This window comes from Myotis yumanensis, unplaced genomic scaffold (genome assembly GCF_028538775.1).
Source record: "Myotis yumanensis isolate MYYU_CA2020_CCGP unplaced genomic scaffold, mMyoYum1.0.hap1 SCAF_5, whole genome shotgun sequence".
Taxonomy (NCBI): Eukaryota; Metazoa; Chordata; class Mammalia; order Chiroptera; family Vespertilionidae; genus Myotis; species Myotis yumanensis.
Window position 1 is genome coordinate 74,507,685 of NW_027223756.1, and position 24,718 is coordinate 74,532,402.

The following is a 24,718-nucleotide window of genomic DNA, read 5'->3' on the forward strand; positions in this document are numbered from 1 at the left end:
TGCAGCCCCCACGCCCCAAACGAGAGTGGGCCTGACTGAAACCCCTGTTTGCTTCCAGCTCGCAGATTCACTGGTGCCCATGGAGATTAAGCCTGGCATTTCCTTGGCAACCGTCTCGGCCGTGCTGCACACTAAAGACAACAAGCACGTGCTTCAGGTATCGTAGGGGGGGTGGCCGGGCTGGAACCCTGAGGAACCTCCAGGGCCTGGGACTAGAACTCCCTCCCCACAAAGCCCTAGCATTCAGCTGGCTCCCAGGACACTGCTTCCCAAACCAGCAAACCCGGGAGACCAGACTACCTAACGGATCAGATGCGAGACCTAAAGAGGGCACTGCCCGTAAACCCTCCACTGCTTACTGCTCTGGCCACACGCCTCAGAGAGAAAAGGGAAGAGAACTACCATTCACAGAGATGGGGCCACCCATCCTCCTAAGTGCTGCTCACGGCTCTGGAAGTTCCCCATCACTCAGAGCTCCGCGGGTGCCCACCCCAGCACTGCAGGGCACTGGGTGGGTGCTGGGGGAGGGGGGTTTAAAAATCAGCCCAGATGGCACCCTCCCACCGAGGCCTAGAAATAGAAGCACAGCTGCCATCGGGGCCCGAGGGCCTGGGCGTCACTGTACAGGCTCCACATGGGTGGGCAGCACCTTGCAGAGCTGGCCTGGGTCACCTCTGGCCCTGCATCGTGGGAGTGTGAAGTGTGCAGGACACTGTGCCGGGCCCCGTGCTCTGTGTGACTGGTCCTCACAGAAGTCTCTCGCCGCCGCGTTACAGGCACTTTCTCTGGGCCAGGAGGGTTCTCACCAGTCAGTGACCCACAGCCAGTGTCCCTTGCGGCTGTGCTAGTGCTGCACCTGCAATTGCCAACACGGGTTAACAGTTTACTCAGAAAACGCTGAACTGAATCAGTTAAAAATTGAACGTGGCTCTTTATCAAAGGACAGTGTCTTTGCCAAATAAGGTGTGATGTGTGGAGAGCTGGCGTTTGCTTATGGGCATTGAGAACTCCAGGTGGCGCCCCGGGGCCTGCAGACTTGACACCACAGGCGGCACCAGGCTAGCTGGGCCTGGGGTGCCCACAGGTTGTGTGTGCCCTGACCCATGTTCCCTCCTGCTCCAGCCCCCGCCCAGGCCGATCCAGCCCACAGGTGGTAAGAAGAGAAAGCGGGTGACTGATGACATCCCTGACTGCAAGGTTCTGAAGCCCTTGCTGAGTGGCTCCATCCCAGTGGAGCAGTTTGTGCAGACCCTGGAGAAGGTGAGCACACGTTCGCACGTCTGCACGGCCCAGGAGCCGTCCTCTCTCTCCCTGTGCCTCCTGCTTTCCACTTGGTTTGGTCTCCACTGAGCTGCTGTCCCTGTGGCGTCTGCCTGGTCCAAGGTCATGCCAGGGACAGACTGGGGGAGAGTGAGAGGTGCGCGGAGCGGGCCCTCCTTCCATCCAGTACCAGGTAGCGAGATGACAGCCTCATCAGATGCCACTCCTTGAGCAGCTAGGCTGAGGCCTTTCTCAGAAACCTGTGGCAGGCGGGGACGGGGGATGGAGAAGGGTCTGCCCTTCCTTCTCCACAAGCCCCGGCTGTCAGAGCACCAGCGTGGCCTGGTCCCAGGGATGAGTCTCGGGTGAGTGTCGGGAGAAGGGGCAGTGTTACTGGGTCCCCGCGAGCTCGAGAGGCAGGCCCAGCCATTGCCGGGCGGGAGTTGTGAGGCGTTGCCTCAGAGAAAGGGGTCCCTCTCCATCGCAGCAGCTCGTCACACCTTGTCCTGAAGGCCGCTCCTCCCAAGGAGCAGACTTCTCAACTATAATTATAAGAAAAATAATTTAACCTTAAAGGTTTTTAGAATTTTGGCTTCAGTCACAGAACTTCAAAGATTCTAATGTTTTACAGAATTCTTGATAGAAAGAGGGAATTAGCTAAACGTATTATTCATGCTGCTTCTTGCAAGAACTGCAACTAACTGGAATAAAAAGTTCCAGGAAAAGAGGCTTTCTTCTTTAAACCATCAGCTGCTGCCGTTCGTCCACACTAAGTACCTCAGTGGCTGAGAGCTTCCACATGGGAAAGCTTTCTCTTTATTGGGATTTGTCTTCTCCATTGTCGTTTCATTGTCCCTGAAGGAAGGGCTTCCACCAGGTTGTGCGGCTCCCCGGCCCCTGGGGGTACTGTGGGTGCTCCATGGGCGTCGAGTGGGGGACATACCAGTAAGTGCCTCATGGCCTTGCAGCAGTCCCGGTCCCTGGTGCCGGGACTCACCCTCGACTTGTCTTTTAAACAACTTGCTTCCCCGGAAAGACCTTTACTTAGTTCTTCTGCCCGGCTCAGCGCCCAGGCCCGGACCCTGTTCCCGCAACCATCTCCGCCGCGTTCCTTCTGCAGGAGGGATGTTCGTCTGCCCCACCCCGCAGGTGTGCTCGCGAGAACTAGGTGGAGCCCTCAGGTCCGGTTCCTCACCTGTTTGGCATCCCTTTCAGGCAAATCAGTCTTCTTCCCACTTCTTTTCTTTTTTCTCAACATTACATCTGATGTGTAAGCAAGTCCTGTGATTCGCATCAGAGACGGTGAGAGAGGCATTTGCTGTGCTGCTTTATTTCCTTCTCCCTGAGAGGGATGTGCCCGATCACCGGGATCGTGAGGAATGGCATTTTCCTAGGGCAGGACTGAGCCTTTTCACCAGGGCTCATGGGCTTGGTGCGGAGGCTGCTGGCGGGGAACCCAGTGTCCCAGACCCCTGACCTGACCAGGCACTGGGCTGTGTTCCTCAATCACAAAAGCGTACGCAGGTTACAGAAATTGTTTTGTTTTGCATGTTTGGGGGCCTCTTTTGAAGTACAGTTGGCCTTTGAACTACACGGGTTTGAAGTGTGCAGGTCCGCTTACACATGTAGCCTTTTCAATACATATACAGCCAGCCTTCCATCTCCCTGGGTTTTGCACCCACAGATCAAAAACAGTATTTTCGATCCACAGATGGAGAGCATTGTTACACTATTTCACGTAAGGAACTTGAACACCCATAGATTTTGGTATCTACAGGGGGTCCTGGAACCAATTCCTTGTGGGTACCGAGGGCCAACTGTGGCTAAGTTTTCGGGGAGCCACAAGTTATATGTGGATTTTCAACTCTGTTGACAGTCGGCACCCTTAGCCCCTGCGTTGTCCCGGGTTCTCTGTGTGAACTCAGGCTGAACTGCAGAAGGTCTGGTCTGAAGGATTTCACTGAGGAGGGTCAGAAACGCCGGTTTCTAGACACTGAGCTTAGCTGTCTGGGAAGAGGGAAGAGCCGTGGTTAGGGTTCTCAGTTGCTGAAATACCCGCCTGCCTTCGGTCAGCCGCTGCTCCTCAGAGTCCTCACCAACCTCCTTCTCTTTTCTGTTGGAGCAGCATGGCTTCAGTGACATCAAAGTGGAGGACACAGCCAAGGGCCACATCGTCCTGCTCCAAGAAGCTGAGACCCTCATCCAGATAGAGGAAGATTCAACCCACATCATCTGTGACAATGACGAGATGCTCAGGGTACGACTGCGGGACCTTGTCCTCAAATTCCTCCAGAAGTTCTGAATGGAACACGTGAGCCATGTCTGCTTCCCTGAGATCCCACCGCCCTTCACACTCTGCCTGCCCAGCACAAGCCAAGTGAGGAAGGGCACACAAGGTCAGCCAGGCCTTTGTGGTGGTCTCTGACCTAAAGGAAAAGGCTCTGAGGGCCACACCTGCTGGTCTGACTTGAAGTGCTGTCTCAGGCAAGAGCTTTTGCTTTATTTAAGCTTTAGACTCATTTTCTTCCCAAGCCTGGCTCTCTCGGGTAGCCAGGATGGTAAGACAGTGAGCTGAGTGGCATAAGAGTGACAGGAGGGGAGGGGCGGGGAGGGGAAAAGATGACTGACTTGTCTCTAGTGGCCAGTGTTTGTTTTTCATCGTGTCACAGGCCTCAGGTGGGGAACCAGTGACTTTGTTTTACTTGCTTGTCTACTGTGTTGCATCTGATAAGACAGACGATCCCCAAAAAATTAGTAAAATCAATCCATTTATCTGTGTTTTATATTGTGAGCCCATTTTGAGAATAAAACTTATTTTTATAGGAGTCTCTATGCTCTGTTGAACCTAAAATTTACACTTATACAGTATCTGAAAAAAATGTGGAAATATTCAGACTAGCATAAACTTAAAAAATACTGTAGCAAATTTTTATTTGGTGAGCATGTTTAATAATATAACCTGGCTTTTTTAAAATATAAAATTCAGCCCTAGCTGGTTTGGTTCAGTGGATAGAGCATCGGCCTGCAGACTGAAGGGTCCCGGGTTCAATTCCAGTCAAGGGCACATATCAGTGTTGCGGGCTCGATCCCCAGTAGGGGACGTGCAGAGGGCAATCGATGATTCTCTCCCTCCCTGAAATCAATAAAAACAAAAGAATCTAGGAGAATAGGAGAGTCACATTAAAAAAAATAAAATTAATAGTTTCCTTAAATTGTTTGAAAAGGTGAACTTTACCTGAGCTGTGTCTCTAATGAAAAACCCCAGCCTTGACCTTCTGGGAGGGTCCTGAAGAGGGGGCTGGGCTCTACTAAATCAGCGGTCACCAACCTGTGGTCCGTGAGGCCCCAAAGGTTGGCGACCGCTGCACTAAATGACCTTTACCTGTAGTAACCTTTCCCACAGATTCTGTGCATTAAGTTCAGTGCCCAAAGATCCACCAGCAACAGTAGTGCATTTAAAATAATGCTGCTTCTGAACTGTTTCAAACAGACAGTTACAAGATGATATCTAATCTAACAGCATCATTTGTGGCACATGTACAGATTTTTCAGGTATTAAAATGTGGAGTGCAAGTCTTAGAATTAGTCGCCTATGGTAGTAGTCCCAGCTCAGCCTGCTGTTCTCAACAAATTTTTTAGACTGAAGTTCAGCCAGAAAGTCAGTCCTCCAACTCAATTAGCAGCTAAACATCACAAAGGGATTTATATATGTGTGTATACGCGTGTATGCATACATACACAATAGACAGCACTATAGAGCTGCTTGTTTGGGTTTTATGGAGAGTTGGGTATCAATTCTCCCTCTGGAATAAACACATAGTGAGAATGAATTCTTCGTTAAAGGAGGAAAAAGACTACTTCATTTTTTGCCATTTCCAACGTTGTTAGATTGGGGCACAAGAATGCTTACCTAGGTGTTTTTTAAGGTACAGGTCATTCTAATCAAGGGCCCTGGGATGTGTCTATGGAATAGATTGGGAACCTTCAACCATGAGAGAGAATAGACATTACAAGAGACGGATGTGCCATGGCCAGGAAAATTTAGTTTTTAGGAGGAGAATTGTAAATAGCATCACATGTAGGTACACTTCCTAAATAAAACTTTTGAGAGAATCAAGTTAAAAGTTTTTTTAAAATCATGAAAATACAAAAACAGTACAAAACAGAGCTCAAAAGAAATCAAAATGGTTATTTTACTTACAGGTCCTAATGATGATAAATTCAGGAATGACTGGATTTGTTCAAGTTTGCTTTCTGTTTAAGTGCTTGATGAGAACAGAGGGCACTGATCCCTGGAGAGGTGGCTACTACAGAGACAACCAGTATGTATATGTAAATTAGTCAAACGGGCAGGGAATAATCGAGAAATTACAACGGTTTTAATCAAGTTACTCCCACCTACTCAGTGGGGGAAGCCAGGGGAAGGAAGAAGCAGGGACTCGCTCATTAGAGCAGAGAGGAAATCTGGAGCCAGCCTCTCCAAGAGCAGCTGTCACTCCACCAGAGCTCAGGTTTCTGGATCCCACACCAGGTGGGCGAGTGGAAGACCCAGAATAAATGGCACACCCGTCTTCAGGGGCTACCCACACTGACGGACGGAGAGGCAGCCCCCTGACCATTGGTGCTGACCTGGCGAAAAGTCTGACACCTGGAAAGGCTTGATTACATAGTAATTAGAAAACCATTAAAAATAGGAGGAACTGGATGTTATTTCATCTTTCTAAGAAGTGATACAGCTGTTGTTATGTAACAAAGTACCCCAAAACTTAGTGGCTTAATACAACAACATCTCACCGTTTCTGTGTGGCTCAGCTGGGTGCTCTTGGCTCAGAGTTCTCTCCCCTGGGCTACAGATGAGGAAACAGGTGCAGTGGTTAAGTAATTTTCCCCAAAACACATAGCCAGTAAGTGGCTTCTGCTTTGCCATCGTGTCGCAGGTGGGTATCCAGGAACAAGAGCCGGCCAGGAAGGGGAGGCGTGCCTGTTAGTCCATTTCTTTTCAAGCAAAGGTAACAACTCCTCTCCATGATCCCTGGAGAACGTGAAGCTTTTGGCTGTCTCAGTTGCCAAACTACAATGACGTATCCACAGAAATAAGAGTGAAGAAACCTCCCAAGTCATATGATAACTAGAAGCCCAGTGCATGGATTCGTGCACATTGAAAGGAAACTAGAAGGTGGTGACGGGGCGGGACTGGGTGAGACGGGACAGACATGCCCTGGAGCCAACCTCCTGCGGTCCCTCCCCAGCTGGCCGCACCTGGGGTGGCCCTGGGGCTTGAAGAGCGTCTGCAGAGTGAGCGTGGTCCCTCCGGCAGGTGGGGTTCCTCGGCCTGACCTGCAGGGATCGGGCTGAAACTGGCAGCCCAACATCCCCCAAGGGGTCCCAGAGTGCAAGAGGGCACTCTGCAAAGTTGCTGTCACTTGGCAGCTCCTGCATTGAGCATCTGTCCCCTGGTGGTCAGTGCGCGTCATACCTACCGGCCGGTCAGCCCGTCACTTAGCCTTTTGTATATATAGATATATTCACATGAGCCATGTAAACTGGCGGGCAGGAAAGGGAGACACTCCTTTGGCGCCGAGTCCCATTTCCCCCTACAGTCCTAAGGAAGTTGAATGTTGTCTCATTGTTTCATACCATACTATGGGGAAGCAGAAAATATCAGATGGCCTTAAATTCACTGCAGTGGAATTGTGTGTAAATAACATGAACCTAGGATGAGGTAAAAATAACCAACTATAATTCTGGAGGAAATACGAGTAACAACTAAATCCTAGAGATAGGCAGTATAGAGTTGAGCCAAAAATGTCTAATCTTGGTGGGGGTTAGAGCCAACACTGATCATGAGTTTATTCTCTAAAGATTAAATATCACAGTCTCGCCAGAACCGGTTTGGCTCAGTGGATAGAGCGTCGGCCTGCGGACTCAAGGGTCCCGGGTTCAGTTCCGGTCAAGGGCATGTACCTTGGTTGTGGGCACATCCCCACTGGGGGGCGTGCAGGAGGCAGCTGATCAATGTTTCTCTCCCATCGATGTTTCTGGCTCTCTATCCCTCTCCCTTCCTCTCTGTAAAAAATCAGTAAGATATTTTTAAAAAAAAATATATCAGTCTCCACTGCTTCTTGGTAGCCTGTTACAGATTTTAATCATATCATAAAAACATCATTTTACCATCTATCAAAATTCCAATGGCATTTTTCTCAGTAATAGAAAAAGCAACCCTAAAATGTCTATGGAACCACTAAAGACCCTAAGTAGGCCGGCAATCCTGAGGGAGAACAAAGCCGGAGGCATCCCACTTTCTGATTTCAAGCTTTATTACAAAGCTATATAGCAATAAAAACAGTATGGTGCCATCATAAAAATACACACAGAGACTAATGGAATCGAACTGAGAGCCCAGACATAAACCTACACATATACAGTCAACTAATACTTGACACGTGAGCCAAGAGACTCAAAGAAAGAGCAGTCTCCACTAAATGGTGGTGGGAAAACTGCAGAAGAATGAAATTGGACCCCCACCTTATACCACTCACAAAAATTAACTCAAAAAGGATTAAATACTTAAATATAAGACCCAAAGCTGCAAAACTACTAGAAGAAAACAAGGGTAAAGTTCCTTGATGCCAGCGGTTCTCAACCTGTGGGTCGCCACCCCTTTGGCGGTCGAACGACCCTTTCACAGGGGTCGCCTAAGACCATCCTGCATATCAGATATTTACATTACGATTCATAACAGTAGCAACATTACAGTTATGAAGTAGCAACGAAGGTAATTCTATGGTTGGGTCACAACATGAGGAACTGTATTTAAGGGGCCAGAAGGTTGAGAACCACTGATGTAGGCCTTGGCAACATTTTTTTTTTTTTATGATACCAAAAGCAAAAATAAACAAGTGGGACCACATCAAACTAAACAGCTCCTGCACCACACAGAAAACCAGCAAAATGCAAAGGCAGCAACCAAATGTGAGAAAGTGTGTGTAAACCGTCTCTCTGATAAGGGTCTAATATTCAAAATACATAAAGAATCATACAACTCAACAGCAAAAAGATGCTCTGGTTTTAAAATGGGGAAAGGACTTGGACAGACATTTTCCATAGAGAAAACAGAAATGGCCAACAGTACATGAAAAAGCGTTCAATATCACTAATATCAGGGAAATGCAAATCAAACCACAATGAGATATCACCTCATTCCTGTTAGAATGGCTATCATTAAAAAAACAGATAATCAAGTTTTGGCAAGGATGTGGAAAAGGGGAACAATTGTGCACTGTTAGTGGGAATGTAAATTGGTACAACTACTATGGAAACCAGTATGGAGGTTCCTCAAAAAATTAAAAATAGGGCTACCATATGATCCAGCAAGATGCCATTAGTCATCAGGGAAATGCAAACTGAAACTACAAGATACCATTACCCACCAGAATGGCTAAAATTTCAAGGACTGACACCACCATAGATTGGTGAGGCTGTGGGAAAAGCGGAGCCCTATTATCTGTGTGAGTACAAAACGTGTGCAGTCACTTTGGGGAAAGGTCTGGCAGCTTCTTACAAACATGTAGAATTTATAGATACAGAGAACAGACTGGTGGGCATGGGAGGGGAGGGGGGTGAAAAGGGTGAAGGGATTAAGAAGTACAAACTGGTCATTACAAAATAGTCACAGGGGTATAAAATACAGTCAATAACATTGTCAGTATTATTGTAATAACTATATATGGTTGGTGCTAAAAATATCTGGGGGAACACTTTGTAAAGTATATGATTGTCTAGCCACTATGCTGTACCTGAAACAACACAAAATAATGTTCAATGCAAACTGTAAATGAAAGGTAAAATTAAAAAAAACTAAACATGTATATGCCTACCTTATCACACAACAGTTCCACTCCTAGGTATTTACCCCAGAGAAAAACATAAACCCACAAAAAGGCTTGCACAGGAATCTTCAGAGCAGTTTTACCCATAATAGCCAAAAATTGGAAACAGCCCAAGTGCCTGTCAACAGAATGGACCGATGCTGTTACACTGCATTTGGGAATACTACTCAGTAATAAAAGGAACAAATTACTAATACAGCATGGGCTGAATCTCAAAAACACTATGCTGAGTTTCTTCAAGACTCACTCAAAAGAGTAAAAAATGTGCAACACCATTTATATAAAACCTTAGAACAGGGAAAACTAACCCAAGATAAAGAAAAAAATCAGAATATTGGTTCTGGGAGGGTAGAGAGGGAGACTGACGAGGAAGGAACATGAGGTAACTTTCTGGATTTAATAGTAAATGTTCTATTTTTTGATAGGGGTTTGGGTTACATAGGTGTATGCATTTGTCAAAACTCAACAGAAGATGTACTTAAGATTTGTGTATTTCAGTGTATAAATTTAATATGTAAATTTTCATTAAATGCATAGAAACTAACACTGACGTCTAGTTAATATGTGTGTGCTTATATTTAGAAGGAAATGCATTAATGTAATTCACTTAGAAATATACCAAAAATAGGATGGATAGAGGGATGGATATAGAGATAACTGTAAAGAAAGTACAGTAAAATGGATGTTAGGCACACAGGCTCATACTGTAAAAAGTATTTAAGCTTATCAGTGCATTTGAAATGTTTCATAATTAACTATTGGGACTGCCGAAACCAGTTTGGCTCAGTGGATAGAGCCTCGGCCTGCGGATGGAAAGGTCCCAGGTTCGATTCCGGTCAGGGGCATGTGCCTGGGTTGCGGGCACATCCTCAGTGGGAGATGTGCGGGAGGCGGCTGATCGATGTTTCTCTCTCATCGATGTTTCTAACTCTCTCTGTCTCTCCCTTCCTCTCTGTAAAAAATCAATAAAATATATTTTTTTAAAAAAACTATTGGGACTAATAGTTTAAGTAAATAGAATCTAAACAGTTTAAATTCTAATATGACAACCATACAATACCACCAGGATTTATAGACAAATAGAGAAAAGTAAAACAATTTCTCTAATAAAACCAGGCCAAGAAGCAGGTGAATTAAATAGCAAACCAAACCTGGCCCTCAGGCGAGGCTTCCCACCTAAATGCTCTCTTCTGGAACCCATCCAGTGTCGAGTTTTTCCTGACATGCTCTCTTAGCCCCTTGTCAATGATGTGAGTAATAACAACAGTGACTGTAGAACTTCTCCACCATCCTGTGCCAGGCTTCTGTCACCTGTCTGGTTAGTACCACAGCTGTAAAGCACTCCAGAAAAAATGCAGTACTGATTACTATTCAGCTCATGGCCAACTATGACTTCTATGTGACCCTCTTTAGTTTGTCAAATCATTCATCAAAAAATTATTCAGCACTTTACCATGCGCTCTGCTCTCAAGAGGCTTACAATCTGGTGTGGGAAGCAGGGCTGTAAACATGACAGACAGGCAGCTCTAACAGGATAACTGGGGCGGGGCGGAGGGGGGGGGGGCGAGGACGGGCAGTGACTCAGAGGAGGGAAGGCTCCCTGGAGGCAGTGTCTCCAGCTGGGTCTTTGACAGGCCAACAGAGGACTGTGGCTCAGCTGGACTAGAAAGTCCTGAACAAGAAAGTGGCCCCAGCTGCATTTCGTGGAACAGCCAGCGGTCACCCTATCCAGCACAACAGGAGGCAGCCACACCGGGAGCAAGACAGCAGGCTCATGGCAACAACGGCCGCCTATAGTCCACATCCTCAACAGCCAGCACTCATCGGTCTAAAGGACAACCAACTCCATGTAATCAGACTAGAACACTTACATCCCCCAGCCTCCTCCCCTTGCGGTTTTGGGCATAAAATCCAACCCCGAGAGTGCGGCTGGTGGAAGCCAGTGAGGCAGAGCCATGATGTTCCGTATGGAGGGCCTCGCATGAAGCTGGACCCCGAGGAGATAAAACGGAAGGAAGATGCGCGAGGATGTGACCTCCATACGGAACTTCCTCATCGGCGTAGCCCTGCCGCGAGTCACTTTTATCTTAAAGAAACTGGACAGCATATAAAGATTGGACGTTACATGTGAATGCATGACATGAAGAACTGGTTACAGTTTCTGCTCTGCAAATGAACAGGCCCAGAAAGATGGAAGAGACTGTTGAAGGGACATAAAACTTGTGCTTGTTGAGAACAAGTTCGGTTGTGGTAACTGACCTAATATACACTATGTATCTAAAACAGAAAACTACTTGGGAAGCATGAAAACACGCTTCTTATGCCTGTGATACTCAGCCTCCATGAATGTTGGTATAATTGTAAATAATGTCAAACTCCATTTTCTAGCAATTATTAATTATATAAGGGAATTATGTCTGCAGTGGCCCTGTCTTGTCAGTCATTTCTAGTGACCTGTTCACTTCTATCAGGAGTATATTTGTTGAAGAGTTCCTTATGATTAGTTATGTTTTATGGAAGCGAGCACACATCCACAACATTTAAGCACAGGACCATTAGTCTACACTTTTAATAAATGTACCAATTAAGAAAAAATAATTCAACCCCAAGGACAGTGGAAACTGAGTCCTAACCTTCCCCGGTTGCGGCTCCATCCCCATTCCCTCTAATAAACTCCCCTCTTGCTCGCTGCGTCCGCCTGTTTCCTTGAGCGACTCCAATCTTAGTCTTAAACAATGAACTGGCATTAAAATAAATGGCAAACAGAAAAAAAGAACCTTACCCGAATAATAGTTCATTTCTATTGTGTGCCAAACAGCGGACTCTTCACATTTATACTAACTTTCAACATGTAAGATATGGCACGATTTTTGCTATTTTACAGATGAAAGTTTAGAATAGATAACTTGAGATGGGCCTTGAGAACATTATGCTAAGTGAAATAAGTCAGAAAAAAGCTAAAAACCATATGATTTCACTCATATGTGGGATATAAAACTGAAACTCGTGAACACAAACAGAATGGTGGTTGCCAGAGGGGAGGTGGTGGGGGGAGAATGGGGTCCTAATATATGGTGACAGAAGAGTTGACTTTAGGTAGTGGACACATGGTGCAACATACAGATCTTGTAACATAGAAACCCACACCTGAAACCTATATGTTCACGTTGACCAGTGTCACCCCAAACAATTTAATAGAGTAGATAAATTGCTCCCCACCACAGTTTAATGGACAACCTAGGATTTGAACCCATGTAACCTATTCCAGAGCCCATACCCTTAACTGCAACATTATCCTTCCCAAACACATTTTTGTAAATATTTTGGAGCCAATTTCATTGGCAATACTATCAACCACTAACATTGGCCACTTTAGCTTACCTGGTTAAGTCCAAGCAGGAACTGTCAGGAGCCCGTGTTCAGTAAAACGCCCATTTCTAGAGCCTCGTGCAACTTCCTCAAGGCTCTCTGGTCCCAGGACAAATTACGACAAGATGGACAGTTGGAAGAATAGGAACATGGCAGTCAAAACTCCAGACCCAAGTAGGCATCCCCACCCTATATGACACACCTACCCGCCTCACCTGCGCAAACCTACCTGATCGATTGTCAACACTACTTGCAGGTATCAGACTTTTGGGTCCCACACACTTAGGATTGTCCGTGTGACCCAAACTCCCAACCACAGAGCCTAGGACAGGAGCCCCCCCAACTCAGCTTGCCCCAGTTTCCTGTCTTCTTTCCGATTTCACGCTCTCTCCGAGGATGGCTTTGATCGCATAGCCAAGCAGCAGTCGGAGCCAGACACCAAAGGACTGGGCTCTGACAGTTGAGAAGCACCAACTAGACGTAGGTACTTTCAGTGACTCCTCTCAACAAAGCGACCTCTAGACCAACCCAGGCCACTCCAGGCCAGCCCTGTCCTCTGTGCATTGGAACACGCACACACAAGCTCCCCTGCACTCGCCACATCCACACGTTCTATTTATTTATTTATTTTTTATATATATGTTACTGATTTTTTACAGAGAGGGATAGAGAGATAGAAACATTGACGAGAGAGAAACATCGATCAGCTGCCTCCTGCACACTCCCTACTGGGGATGTGCCCGCAACCCAGGTACATGCCCTTGACTGGAATCGAACCTGGGACCTTTCGGTCCGCAGGCCGACGCTCCATCCACTGAGCCAAACCGGTCGGGGCCACACGTTTTAAAATTACCATGAAAAATTAAAGGTGGCATATATGCCACATGCCATCCCACATCCCACTCACACCAGTTAAATGACACCTGGATTCCTCTCTGACTGACTGAGTAATCACAGAAGCAGGCCAGGCAGCTGGGTCCGTGCCTGTGTGCAGCATCACCTGGGTTTAGGCATGCAGGCTGCTCCAGGCTGTGCTCTGGTGGCGCCCTGGAACCAGCAGGCACCTTTTCTCAGGTCACTCTCTGTCCTTGCAGAGGAAACCACAAAAGACCACCACGCTGCTTGAGTTAGTCTCCATGTATTTTATTTATTTTTTTACAAAAATCCCATGTCAGACCATTGTGCTCATGACTAGAAAGGGTGGGCGGATAGACATGGCATGGATATCAGAGAGCTCCCCCTTCTAAGTGTCATCATCTCAAACCAGGAGCTTGTGAGCACAGAGGCAGGCAACTACTGAAGGGGTTACCCTCCCGCACAGATGGGCCCTCAGCCCTGTGCACAGGCCCCCGGCTGGAAGTGCGCCCACAGCCGACAGCCTGGCCAGAGGTGCCCAGTGTAGAACGGCTGCCGAGCACCTTGGGAGGCCCTCACTCGGGATTCCCCTCACGGAGAAGAGCAAACCGCTACCTGGAGAGCAAGATGTCCTGGGCCCTGGGTGTTCCCTTCAACAGCCAAGGAAACCCACATGGATCTTCAGAGCTGTTCCGTGTTCCAGGTGAGTCACAGGTGGTGTAGGTGACATCGGGCTTCCCAAGGTAACGATCAGCACCAAAGGCCTAAGCACAGAGCGCGCCCCCTCCCCCGCAAGCCACATGGCAAAACCCAGCACCTGACCCACAATCCAGAAGATCCGCCTGCCCTGCTGCTTGCTGCTGAGGAGTGTCTAACAACACGGCTGTTTTCTTAGTGTCCACCAGAGCCTGCTGTGGGGTCCTTCATGTCAGTGTCCATCCAGGTCCCAATAGAGCATCCTTGTTTGAAGCTGTGGCATCACAACCTTGCCTACAGCACACGCTGACGTTCTCCATGATCTCAGCCCGTTCGGCTACTCCTGGATCCACCAACAGCCTTCAGGGACCCAACGATCTGGCTCCTCTGGAGGGGATCCTAACACAGACTGCTCGTTTCCCACCACGTCCCACTGAAGGGCAGTATATTAGTTCCTCACATTGAAATAAACAAGATAAAAATAGCAGCCACATACATAGCTCGACACACCACACTCTTTGGCTTCCCGAGGGAAGAAGGCTACTGCTAAAAAGAATACAGTCAGAAGTCAAGGAAAGGACGCTAGAAAGTTAGGATGCTGGGAGTCTGGACCCTTTGCTGGGTTGCTGAGCAGTGTAACTCAATCTCCTAGGCAGCTGCCTCGGCAGGAGGGCCACGAGAAGATGCCGCTGCGGACCTGGAGGACACCACCCGCCCTGGGAGCAGCCCTGGTCCTGCTTGCCCGCGGAGAGGCCACTTAGGTCAAGCTAGCCCTACGGTCGGGTGTATCTACAGGACAGAGCCTGGCTTCAAAATGATACGTGAAGAGAACCCACTGGTACAGGCAGGTCACAGGAGAATGTGCCCCCAAGAAATAGAAGCACAGGTGTCAAGGTCTGGGGAAGACGGACCGGTTTAAGGCATGTGCATGACCAGGACAGACCTGAGCTTTTGTTCAGGTGCAGAAAACCAGCTACACTCAACTTCACTGGAAGGAAGTGGGGTCCAGAAAAAGGGCCAAAGGCATGGGCTGAATCCCTGCCAAATGCCATTAACACCCTCTTTGCTTATCCTACTGCCGTCACCACAAAAGAAAAATGAGCTTTTCCTATCTCAGCCCAGCGAATAGAAATTTAAACCCAAGGAAAGTGACAATGTGGGTGAAAATGCCTATGATATTTCAGTCAGAAGTCAAGGAAAGGGTGTTAGATCCTCCCATTGTTCTGGCACATACCAAACCTCGGGGTGTTCTGGAACAACCAGGCATTAGGGATCCAAAAACTACAGGTAACATACGGTGGAGGGGAAGGTGAATTTCACCCAGGTATTTATCCCAAGGCAGCTGCCTTGCGTAAGACTCACCGGCCAGCCGGGTGGGGGGCCACAAAGGATGCTTGCTTATTCCAAGTCACAGAGAGAAGGCCCACCTGCAAACCACTTCAGACCACACCTGGGAGGGCAGCCCGCCAGTTCTGTTCTCTTACACAGGAGACAACCCTCAGGAAAGCCTGAAGCCAAAACACATTTATAAAAGGGGGGCAGACAAAAGAGCCACTTGGAAGTGCTGCCTTGGGGGTCCCCTTCCTCCTTCCTCTGGTTCCAACATGGAAGAGAAGGAAAAAGCAGGGACAGTCCTGGGACAGCATGACCTCATCGGGACTCTACACACACCAGTGATCCAGCACAAGGAAGCTCAACTGTCCCCGAGATGCAGGTCCGCCCTCCCCAGGGACTCAAGGGAGAGGAGACAGGAGTCACGGAGCGCCGTTGGCAGTGCAAAGGGAGAAGGAACAAACCGACAGGTCTTATCTCATCCCGGGCCCCATAAGAGGGCCAGCCGGCCCTTTTTTTGTTTCTGCACATCCTCTGGGGAGAATGGAGATGATCTTTAAGGATGAGCCAGATCCCTAAGGCCAGGATCCATCTCCACCAAAAGAGAGAACATCAGGAGCCTTGGTGGGTCCCTCACTTTGTGAGACAGGCAGAAATTTCAAATTCCCCCCAAATATATATATGTATATGCATGTGAGTATGTGTGCAATATATATACATACACATACATATGTATATATACACACACATATATATAAATAAGCCTCAAATGGCAAATCTGAAACACTTTCTTTTTAAATAATATTAATAGTTGTTACTGGATTTAAAAACCACAAACCAGCTGTACTGGGCTTATGACCTGTGTGAGTGACTCTCCAGAGCCCCCATGTCCTCAGTGTAAGCTATCAGTCAGTGCCCTGTGCAGGGAGTCCCAGTGTCCTCTGTCCGGGTTCCAGGCCCAGCGTGGCAGCTTCAAGAGAAAGGCAACTCTTTCCTTTCCACTCTTCCCGCCGCCTCCCCCAGCAGAGGGTCTGGCCACCCACCCCGTGGATGTGCCTGGGGTCCTTCCACGTCCAGGAGCCACCTCCCTCACTCTGCGCATCCTCTCCCCAAACCTGCAAGGCCCCTAGATGAACTTGAAGCACTTGGTCTTGTCGTGGGGCAGGCGGGTCTTGAAGAGCACAGAGTCCACCCTGAACTGCGTGTACAGCAGGGGCATGTAGCCGTACACCTTGACAAAGAAGTTGATGCATCTGTGCCGCTCGTGAAAGTGGGAATCATCGTGGGACAGGGCCTGGGGGCATCCTGGGCATCGGAAAGTCCACCGTGAGGTCACCTTGGAACAGGGAAGAAGGAGCACAGTGAGGATCACAGGTGCCAACGCTGAGAAACCCCACAGCTTAACCAACCCGATGCGTCCACGTCCACAGGGAAGACACGGCCTCAGACAGCCACATGCGCTCGGAGGGAATCAGGGCCAGTGCCCTGGCTGCCGCCTGCCACACACGTGGCTACAACACGTAAAGCGGCTCTTCCCAACGGCCTGTAATTAACAGGTATCAGGAGCTTTAAAATGGTCAGTGTTACCTGTTTAGTAACTGCTGCTAGTATTCTTCTTGGCTGCCCAGAAAAATGTAGGTATAAAGTTGTTTCTCAATATCTTTAATAGCAAAATACTGGAAAATGACCCATCAAAAGGGGACTAGTTAAATAATTATAAAATACTACACAACCATAAAAAGTTTTTAAGAAAATTACAAAAGACATGGGACCCTGGTCAGTTTTTCCCAGTGGTCAGAGCATCAGCCCACAAACTGAAAGGGTTCGATTCCTGGTCAAAGGCATGTACCTCGGTTGCAGGTTCAATCCCCAGCCCCAGTCAGGGTGCAAGCAGGAGGCAACGAATCATTGTGTCTCTAACACATCGGTGTTTCTCTCTCTTGCTCTCTCCCCCTCCCCCTTCCCTTCCACTCTCTCTAAAAATTAATGGGAAAAAATATCCTCACTCCTTGGGTGAGGATTTTTTTAAAAAAAAAGAAATAAAGGGGAGGGAAAAAGACATGGGAAAGTAGTCATATTACAGTTTAGTAGTTATTATTAGGAAACTTCAGGCAATTAGGAAAGTATGGAGAATAATGTAACAGCTTCACTATCAACAATGTGGCCGACCACATAACATAAAACCCCTCAGCACAGAATACCTGGCGGGAAAAAAACAGGGTAAGATATATGTAAACCATCTCTTTAAATATATGTCTGAGCTTGTAATGAAAAATAAAATCCTCAGAGGCCAAAAGAATGGAAAGGCCTGAATGTAGTGAGGCAGCCAGGAGCGTGGGGTCTTTATCAGACTCGGGAGGCAAGAGTGTGAAGTCAGACAGGAGACTGTGTGAAGCACTGGGACCCGCTGTACCAGACGCTGCGTGGGATAGAGGCAGCCCGCAGAGAGCGACAGGAAGGAAACGTTTTCTGCTCAGTCTCAGCTCTAAGTGGAGAAGGAACAGCACTTCTGACCACTTTTAAGCACACGCTGGCCCTCACACACCTGAGGCTGGAATGTATGTTGCTGTGTGTCCTAAACAGTCCCAAGATGCTCACTTAGCTTAAACAGGTCTCAAGTAGACCTGAGGGATGCAGGAGAAGGAAATGCAAATCCTCTCAGGTGCAAACTTAGACATCAAAGAGACACAGGTAAAATCCTAAAGAATATAACCTCACAATCAAAAGTCACAAACTGTGCCCTAGCTGGTGTGGCCCAGTGACTAGAGCACCAGCCCAAGCATCGGGTTTGATTCCAGGTTAAGGGCATGTACCTGGGTTGTGGTTCACTCCCAGTTGGGGCACATGCGAGAAGCAACCAGTTGATGTGTCTCTCTCACATCGATGTTTCTCTCCCCGTCCCCCACTCTCTCTGAAAAGCAATGGAAAACATATCCCCATGTGAGAATTAACAGCAAAGTCACAAAGCCCTAACCGGTTTGGCTCAGTGGATAGAGCGTCAGCCTGTGGACTGAAGGGTGGGTCTCAGGTTCGATTCCTGGTCAAGGGCTTGTACCTCGGTTGCAAGCTCAATCCCTGGCCCTGTCTGGGCGTGTGCAGAAGGTAACCAATCGATGTCTGTCTGTCTCTCTTTCTCTCTCTCTCCCCCTCTCTCATTGATGTTTCTCTGTCTCTCCCCTACCCTTCCACCCTCTAAAAATCAATGGAAAAATATTCTTGGGTGAGGATTAACAAGAAAAAAAGTCACAAGAATGGAAATGAGCCACATAAGGAAGAAACAAACAACAGAATCAGATCCCAAAACACTGCAAAATAGCAGGATTATCAGAGTGACTGTAACAATAAATGTGTATAATATTATGATGCAATTTTGAAAGATTTCTCAAAGTTTAATGGAAGAAACAGGGACTATCAAAAAAGTCCTAACAGGTATGAAAAGGAACCAAATATGAAAAGGAACCAAATAGAACAACAGAAATGAAAAGTATATTGAGTTAAATCAAACTCAATTGATGGGCATGAAGAAAATGTTAGTGATGAAAAGTATACTAAAATTATTATATGGAATATATGGAAAATACTGGCAAAACGCTTTAAAAATATGAAAGCAAGATGAAGAGACATGGAGAAGTGACACTGTATGATTCCATTTATTTAAAATTTAAAATGGCAAAGTGATCCTGGAACAGAAGAAAGCCACTGACTTCCTCCCCTTCTCCCAGCTGCACTCCTTCCTGCTCGGAGCTGCACTCTGCCCCTGGGACCCAGCGTGCTCTTTACCTGCCCCACCCCAGGGAAGGGGTGTGGAGGACCCTCCCATTCTCATGATGACTGCCCACTCACCTCCTCAGAGAGCCCTCTGCCTCCAGCAGTCCTGCTCTGTGTATGCTTGAGGCTGGGAAGTTTAGGTTCAGAAGTGAAAGCTCAGGGCCACCAGAGGGCAGACCCAGAAAGCTGGTAGGACCTGTACCAATCGGGCCAGGACAGCAGAACAGAACTTGCCACTGTGCCCACAGCAGAACACACGTATCTCCCCCTCCCACCCTCTGTGCTGGGCTCTAAGGGGGCCTTGGAATCTTTCACCTGCTATGCCCGGTTCTGGTCAAGCTCACCTGTGGAACTCGTTTTGTACATAACCCTGTTGACCAATGACCAAGCATTGGCTTAAAGGCATCTCCTGGGTTGCTCCTCTAACCTCTCCAGTTAGTGGGAATGTGGCTAAGGGAACTGTAGGGAATCGATCAGCCCGGGGTGCGTATGTCTGCTGCAGACTCTCCATGGTCCAGTAGTCCCTGCCAGTCCAGAGCCTCTCTACGGGCTTCACTGGGGGAGCAGGTGTAACTTGTCTGGCCTCATTCCCGAGTGTGGCCTGCGCCGTAGGTGTGGGCTAGTTACGTAGAGTCAGCTCCTCGTGCTCTCGTCAGGCTTTCTACCCCAGAGAACCATGGAATGTAGTCCAAGAATGTGGGAACTGAGAGTTTAGGGCACACAGTTGCTCACATATGCTCTCGGTTACACTTTACATTATTCTACTACATTATCATTCTAGCAAAAACTAAGGAAATCCAAATAAAGGACAGACGAGTAATATGGTGTATCAATACCGGTTCCTTCACTGGGACCAGTGGACCACACTGATATAAGATGCTAATAACAAGGTAACTGCATGGAGTAGGTGGGAATTCTGTACTAGCTTCACAACTGTCTGTAAATCTAAATCTACTTTACACAAAAAGGTTTATCCTACAAGTAAGCCACAGTGTTTAGGGATGGATGCTTAGGTGACAAAAGCATAAAGGAAAACAATGGTGTGAGCACCACTGAAGGCATGATAGTGACTGTATTAGTGTCTTAGGGCCGCTAAAACAAATGACCACAAACGTAGAGACTTAGAAACAAACATTTATCCTCTCACAGTCCTGGATGCTACAAGTCTGAAGTCAAGGTGTCTATCCTCTCAGAAGGCTTGGGGAACAGCTTGTTCCCTGCCCCCTCAGTTCTGGTGTTGCCAGCGATCCTCGGCTTGCAATATGATTGCCGATGCAGCAATATAATGGTATTGCCCATAGCCGTTATAACGCGCATTAGGTCTCTATGGCTTATTTACTACTCATTCTAAGTTTGTACCTAAACATCATTAATCTTACCCCCCAAATCCTTATTCTGCATAAAGCCTATTTATAGTCTAGATCTTTTTCCTCCTGGAAAATGTAACATTACAATATTCAAAGCAGCAATTGCTCTAAGAACATTAACTCCCTGTTCTTTAGTCAGTATCGTTAAGATATTAACATTATTAAAAGAACACTGCTAATCATAAAACCAACCAACCTTTCTAATTTTTTTGTTTGTTTTTTTTTGTGTGGTTTTTTCATTAATTCTCAACCAAGGATATTTTTCCACTGATTTTTTAGAGAGAGAGTGGGAGGGGAGGGAGAGAAACATTGATGTGAGAGAGACACGTCGATTGGTTGCCTCCTGCACACACCCCAACCAGGGCTGAGGAACCTGCAACCAAGGTACGTGCCCTTGACTGGAATTGAACCCAGGACCCTTCAGTCTGTGGGTCAACACTCTAACTACTGAGCCAAACTGGCTTGGGCCAACCTTTCTAATTTTAACAAGGGAGAGAACAGTTCAACAGTGTAATTTTGAAGCATTTAATACAAAAAGAAATTACTATTTTAGAATACAAAATAGTACATACACCTGATGCTATTGAAAGTAGGTAAGTTAATAAAAATAGTGCTAACTGGTTCTATACTATAAAGTGCATAACTGGACTCAGAATTTGAAGAAATTAACTCAAAATTTGAAGGCATTCTTAATTTATTGGGCCTTTGATTTTAAAAAGTTCACCCTGATCTTGAATTGAATTCCTCTTATATTCCCATTAGACTGAGAAAATTCACAAAGAATAATTACTTCTTAAGTTTTCACTTGGTAAGAGGCATGTATACCATGTGCAAATTATTTCCCGCTCATTCTCTACACTGAAGAGATTAGGCCAGTGTTTAATTAGTCTAATAATATAGACAAACACACTTTGATGAAGGTGAAAAATTCATCATGTCTGTAAGAGTTTCAGGTGACACCTAATCACTCAGAGCCTGACTATCATGCCTGTCTCTGACCTATGAGGGAGGTATAAATGGAAGCACACATCTTGGCTGAAGCCCAGACCCTGGCCACATAAGAAAGAAGAAGGAATAGAAAATTTCATCAATCATTAACTTCTTTCTAAGGTCTTGTCTCCCAAACCATAAAGTTTGCAAAGAAGTATGCTTTTCACTGTTTTATATCAGATCTATCACTGTACCTGGCAAACATACTACTTTTATGAAAATAACTGTGACTATTATGTCTCAATTTCTAAAAAACCCACACAATTGGATGCATTATTTTGCTAATTATTCTTTTGTGAGGCTTTAGCACAGTGGTTCTCAACCTGTGGGTCACGACCCCTTTCACAGGGGTCGCCTAAGACCATCCTGCATATCAGATATTTACATTACGATTTATAACAGTAGCAACATTACAGTTATGAAGTAGCAACGAAAATAATTTTATGGTTGGGTCACAACATGAGGAACTGTATTTAAAGGGCCAGAAGGTTGAGAACCACTGCTAGCAGAAGGCACTAGGATAGAAGAAACTATGGGGTTATCAGGAGTTAAAGTTATAACCCTGAGCCATACTTGGAAAAGGGCTTGCTAGGTATAAATGGATGCAGAAGGCCCCCAAATGCTTTTCTATCTCTCTTTTGTGTTGTTGTTTTACATAAACTTTTTTTTATTGTTGACAGTATTAAAATGTCCCCTCTTTCTACCCCCCTTTGTCCACCTCCACCTAGCCCCCACTTGTTACCCTTTGTTGCATGGATCCAATGTCCTTTGATTATCACAATGCTTCCCATCAAAGATACGATTTATCGTTATTAGTACAGACTGCTGGTTATTTATATAAAACTTACCTTCAATATGTAAGAATAAAATATTATATACTCATGGCAGTAATGATATCCATAAAGATAACTTATTATTTTGTAATATTAAATAATATGCCTTTTAAACAATAATAAAATAAGGCCTTAAGCAATGTTTCTAAGGACATCAGGCTACGGCATGAATACTGACAGAGCACAGTCATAAATACTGCTCATTTGAATTGACACACAGATTCTCTAGCATTAATCACTATGAAGGCCCTTACCAGGCCTCCCCTAGCCCTCACCAGGAGAGCTCTCACTCATCTGAACCTGCAGTGATGACAGAAAGGGTGATGGAAATGGTCTTTCTATGCGCTGAGCATGAAATTGGGATACTCTGATCAAATCTATTCAGCAACTCAAAGATAAAAACAAAACTCAAATTTCTAGAATTCTGACGGCACTTTTGTTCTTGTTTTAAACTAAATAACTTTTTTAGCAATTACTTATGTGCCAGGCATTATTCTTAGAGCTTTACATAATTTAACCCAGACATTCTTAAATTTTTGTGCCACAGGAGTCCCCTCCACTCTGACTTGGCAATCTGGGGAAACCTGTGGACTCCACCTCAGAATGTTTTGAAATGCATACTATTAACTACATGCGATTACAAAGGAAACAAGTTATACTGAAATACAGTAATATATGTGTTCTTTTCTAGATCTAAATGCATTTGGTAATAGCAGTGATGACCACAAGTGGCACTTTGAGATGCAACAGCAAATGTGATATGAAAATGTCTGAGTACTACTGGTGACAAACCACAATTACTGCAAAGGCGCTTATGAATTGTAGCCTGTTCCGTAACTGATAAAAATTCCAGTTAGAGATCAGTAAAACTTAAAGATGTAACATTTTTCCCAACCAAATTCCAAATCCTCTGAGTTCTATCTATTTTACCCTTAAGAGTGAAGAGCCACTGAATTAACAACTAATTTAACCTTCAGACAATCCTTTTTGGTTGATGGTATCATTATCCCCATTTTACAGATAAGGACTCTGAGGTAGGGTTACATGCCGCACTACTGCAAACTAAGTGAATTCAGTATTCATGCACCCCAGACCCATCAGAAGTGGAAGCCTCACCTTGATGGGGGGTTTCCGAGTGATGTGGGAGACAAGGAAGTTCATGGCAATGTCCTCACAGTTGATGTATTCGTCCACCATATCTCGGATGGCCTGGGGCATCACGTAAGAATACAGGTAGGCATAGTACTGTCAGGGAAAGAAAAAGAATCACACTCTGTTAGAGGCCATACTTCTTTGGCTTTCCCCAAAAATATGAGCGGATGCCCTGGCCAGTGTGACTAAGTTGTTGGAGTGTCAGCCTATGCACCAAAGGGTCAAGAGTTTGATTTCCTGATCAAGGGCATGTACTTGGGTTGCAGGTTCGATCCCAGCCCAGTCAGGGCGCATGCAGGAGGAAACCAAGCAATGTGTCTCTCTCACATCAATGTTTCTCTCTCTCTTTATCTATCTATCCCCCCTCCCTCCTCTCATCCACTCTCTGAAAAATCAATGGGAAAATATATTCTCCAGTGAGGATTAACAACCACAAAAGTGTGGATCTAGGGGCTGTTAGGAAGTGGGAGAAAAGAGGTAGCCATCACTGGCATTTAAGGAGTTGGGGCCAGGGTGGCTTAGCATCCTGCAAGGCAGATCTTCTGCACTGAATAACGACCCCTTCCAAATTGCCATTATCACCCCCTTAGAGAATCGCAATTTCATTTAATTTCCTTAGTACCTCAGTGATTTTACAACAATCTAAAAATTTGTCAAATCAGGTCAGACACTGGTTCAGTTGAACAACATTCTCTCTGACAACAAAAGCCTGGTTATCTTCTCAGACTTCTCAGTAAGTCATTGAGCCATGAAATATCCAATCCCTCAGTGCCTCACAATACAAAGTCTAGAATCTGATCACTTCTCACCACTGCCACTGGCCTCCCTGCTCCAAGCCACCATCATTTCTTGGCTGGATTACTCATATTGTCTTAATGGTCTCCCTGCTGGGCCTGCCTGGCACGGCTCAGTGGTTGAGCCTTGACCTATGAACCAGGAGGTCATGGTTCGATTCCTGGTCAGGCCATATGCCCAGGTTGCAGGCTCAATCAATGATTCTCTCTCATCATTGATGTTTCTATCTCTCTCCCTCTCTCCCTTCCTTTCTGAAATCAATAAAAATATATTTTAAAATAATAAAAACTAAATGGTCTCTCTGATGCCATATTTTCTTCCCTACAATCCATTCTCAGCACAGCAGAGTGATCATGTTAAAAGTCCAACTTAACATGTCACGCTAAACCAGTGATTTTCAACCGGTGTGCCA

The 24,718-nt window shown here is 46.2% G+C and overlaps 3 protein-coding genes across 7 annotated transcripts in view; 2 read left to right on the forward strand and 1 right to left on the reverse strand.

Moving 5' to 3' along the window:
- INTS9 (integrator complex subunit 9) overlaps positions 1 to 4,085 on the forward strand; it is a 106,099-nt gene extending 102,014 nt beyond the window's left edge. The window contains exons 15-17 of the mRNA XM_070415517.1: positions 59 to 157; positions 1,123 to 1,260; positions 3,386 to 4,085. Coding sequence (XP_070271618.1) covers positions 59 to 157; positions 1,123 to 1,260; positions 3,386 to 3,562 — 414 coding nt within the window. The 3' untranslated portion in view covers positions 3,563 to 4,085. The remainder of the gene's footprint in view (positions 1 to 58; positions 158 to 1,122; positions 1,261 to 3,385) is intronic.
- A 7,022-nt stretch (positions 4,086 to 11,107) lies between these two features.
- Positions 11,108 to 11,936, forward strand: LOC139010711 (mitochondrial import receptor subunit TOM5 homolog). The gene is given in 1 exon segment (XM_070415518.1): positions 11,108 to 11,936. A coding segment is annotated over 1 exon segment (153 nt). The 3' UTR covers positions 11,261 to 11,936.
- A 1,709-nt stretch (positions 11,937 to 13,645) lies between these two features.
- Positions 13,646 to 24,718, reverse strand: part of EXTL3 (exostosin like glycosyltransferase 3) — a 119,020-nt gene continuing 107,947 nt past the window's right edge. For 4 of the 5 annotated variants that reach the window (XM_070415520.1, XM_070415521.1, XM_070415519.1 and 1 more), the window contains 2 exons: positions 23,476 to 23,604; positions 13,646 to 16,737 (listed from right to left, as the gene is read on the reverse strand). In XM_070415520.1, coding sequence (XP_070271621.1) covers positions 16,528 to 16,737; positions 23,476 to 23,604 — 339 coding nt within the window. In that variant the 3' untranslated portion in view covers positions 13,646 to 16,527. Of the gene's footprint in view, positions 16,738 to 23,475; positions 23,605 to 24,718 lie in introns of those variants that run through there. The other variant, XM_070415523.1, reaches the window with a different exon arrangement.